Genomic DNA, 2,500 nt, shown 5'->3' with positions numbered 1-2,500 from the left:
AATACTCGCTCTAATGACACTACCTTCTCCTGCAGGGCAGCGATCTGCTTCGCACTGTCCTGTGATCGCAGCGTCGTAAGTTCGCGTACCACCTCATCCTTTGTAGCACTCATATCCACGTACAGACGCTTGAGACGATCGCATTCGTTTTGAGCATCGGAGAGCAAAAATTTTTGCTTCTCTATCTCTAGCCGGAGGGCTGCGCAGATACTGACTTCGGCACTCAGTGATCGACACTTTTCTTCCAAATTGGCCTTCTCTTTCTCCAATCGGTCGATCCGTTCGTCCGCTTCAGATTTTGTCTTCTGCAGCGTAAGGATCCTATCCTCCAGGGATTCTTGTCGCAAAGCGTAGCTGGAGCGCCGATTCTCCACGGAACCACCACCAGTGGCAGCCGTGTCGATCTGTTTCGCCATTTTTTCCATCTCCTGCTCTAGGATACGACATTTAGAGGCCAACCGAAAGGCTTCTTCCTTGTACTGATTCATTTGAACCAAAACTTCGCTTTCGTCTTTTTTCAGCTGATCTAGCTCACGATCTCGCGCTTGTAGGTCTCTCTCCAGTTGCCAAATGGTTGCCCGTTTCTCCTTCTGGCCCGCCATGCACGCGAGCAGTTCATTCTTCAGGCGAACCACCCGCGCATCTGCGTCGCCATCGAAAGCTACACGAGGCTTTTGTACAAAGTTGTTGTTCGGTGTGCTGCCGATCAGGTTACGATGCGCGAAAGCATAGCTCGCCGTAACGTCAGTGGCATGCGTTTCCGTTTTTCCCTGTGTTGGTTCACCATTAACGTGCGCTCCTTCCTGGAGATGTTCCTTGTCCGTGGCGCCGGCGTGTACCACACTGTCCATCAGTTCGAGCTCGGCCATCGTTTTCTCAAGTCGATGCGTGAGATCGGCGATCGTTTGTCGCATGCCCGTTTGCTCCTGTTCGAGTGTTCCGATGCGACTGCGCAATCGCACGCGCTCCTGGTCGAAATCACCCTGATTTTTGCTCATGGACAGTAAATTGCTGCACTGCCGCTGCGAGTCCTCCAGTTGTTCCTGCAACCGTTGCACCGTGTTGGATTTTTCAATCAGCAACGCTTCACGAGATTTCTGCAGTTCGCCGTAGCGGGCCTCTAGACGGCGACACTCTTGCTGTCGCTCATCAACTTCGCTGCGCAAGTTATTGATCTGTTGTTGCATCATAGCAACCTTTGCGTTATGGCGCTCCTCGCAATCTTTCAGCAGAGCGTCCGTTCGCCGGCTCGTCTTTTCGGATGTATTTTGCTCCAGCATGCGATAACGGTGCAAGGTGTCCTGCAGTTCCGTGTTTCTCTGTTCCACCTCGGCTTCCAAACTCACGTTACGGTTTTCTAGGGCTTTCACCTTCGCATGCAGCGCGTCATTCGTGTCTTCTAGCTCGGAAATTTTGGTTTTGCTTTCCACGAGCAGCTCGCGCGTCTGATCACGCCCCATGATGGCACGATCTTTTTCTGCCTCCTCGATCATGACCTTCTTACGCAGTTCACTGATCTGCTGCTCGTGCGCGTGACCCTTTTCGTACATTTCACGCGCAAGATGATCGAGTTCACGGGTTTTAGATTCCAATAAGAGACGTAACTCGCGCACTCCGCCATCCACCTTGTCAGGGTTTAGATCCGCAGGCACGGGCCATGGGTTTGGCCGTGGCGGGTTCTCACTGAAATTCTCTCGACCGGTGTAAATCCCTCCAGCGTACGGAATCGGACGTTGTTCACCTTCCTCATCATCATCGGAATAGTTGTGAGATAGCGAATTGAGCGTATCATCACCGTGCAGATCGTCAAAGGCAACCTCCAGATCCTTCTCTAGCTCCACCTTGCGTTGTTGTCGATCTCGCAAATCCTCCTCTTCCTCGGCTCGTTGTTGCTCAATATCGTTTGGCGGGAGATGGATGCTGCCGGCATCGGTGAACAACGATATACCCGGTCCATGTTGGTCCATAATGTACCAACGTCACTGCTCAATCGGCGTAAGCTAGAATACGAAGCGACCACTTTCGACCACCCAAGCACATAGCACTGATGCAGCGGCGTGCCGACACCTTCAATCAACACGGATTTTTCACGCACGGTGGCGTGCTTCCTTAGCCGAGCATCAGCACCGACCGTTAATTGCTTGATTGCCCTTGAACTGCGTGAGACACCAAGCGTTCGGCGCGAGCTCACGCTCACGCTCACCGCCGTATTTGAACCACCTGCAAAGGTTGTGAAAAACGATCGGAATGCCTTTAATCTTTAATCGCCTGGCGAAGATGTAAACAGACTAAAAAAAACTATATTCTGAATCATTCGTTGCTGCCGTTTTGCCGCCGCTTCGTTTGCACTTCACCGCCACTGACAGTCGACAAACAAATACCGAACGCCAAATCGTTGACAACCTCTCGCGTCAGCAGAAAAATGTTGTTGCTGCAATCGGTACAAACACTGCGATCGGAGGGAAACCGCAAATATTCGGTTAAATGGGAATCTAACATA

General features: G+C 51.7%; 1 protein-coding gene across 1 annotated transcript in view; it reads right to left on the bottom strand.

Moving 5' to 3' along the window:
• Positions 1-1,967, bottom strand: part of LOC131207149 (centrosomal protein of 152 kDa) — a 3,523-nt gene extending 1,556 nt beyond the window's left edge. The window contains exon 1 of the mRNA XM_058199759.1: positions 1-1,967. This exon is cut by the window's left edge and continues 199 nt beyond it. Coding sequence (XP_058055742.1) covers positions 1-1,967 — 1,967 coding nt within the window.
• Positions 1,968-2,500: the final 533 nt, after the last annotated feature.

This window comes from Anopheles bellator, chromosome 2, assembly GCF_943735745.2.
Source record: "Anopheles bellator chromosome 2, idAnoBellAS_SP24_06.2, whole genome shotgun sequence".
In the NCBI taxonomy this organism is placed as follows: domain Eukaryota; kingdom Metazoa; phylum Arthropoda; class Insecta; order Diptera; family Culicidae; genus Anopheles; species Anopheles bellator.
This window is presented reverse-complemented; position numbering and strand designations above follow the sequence as displayed.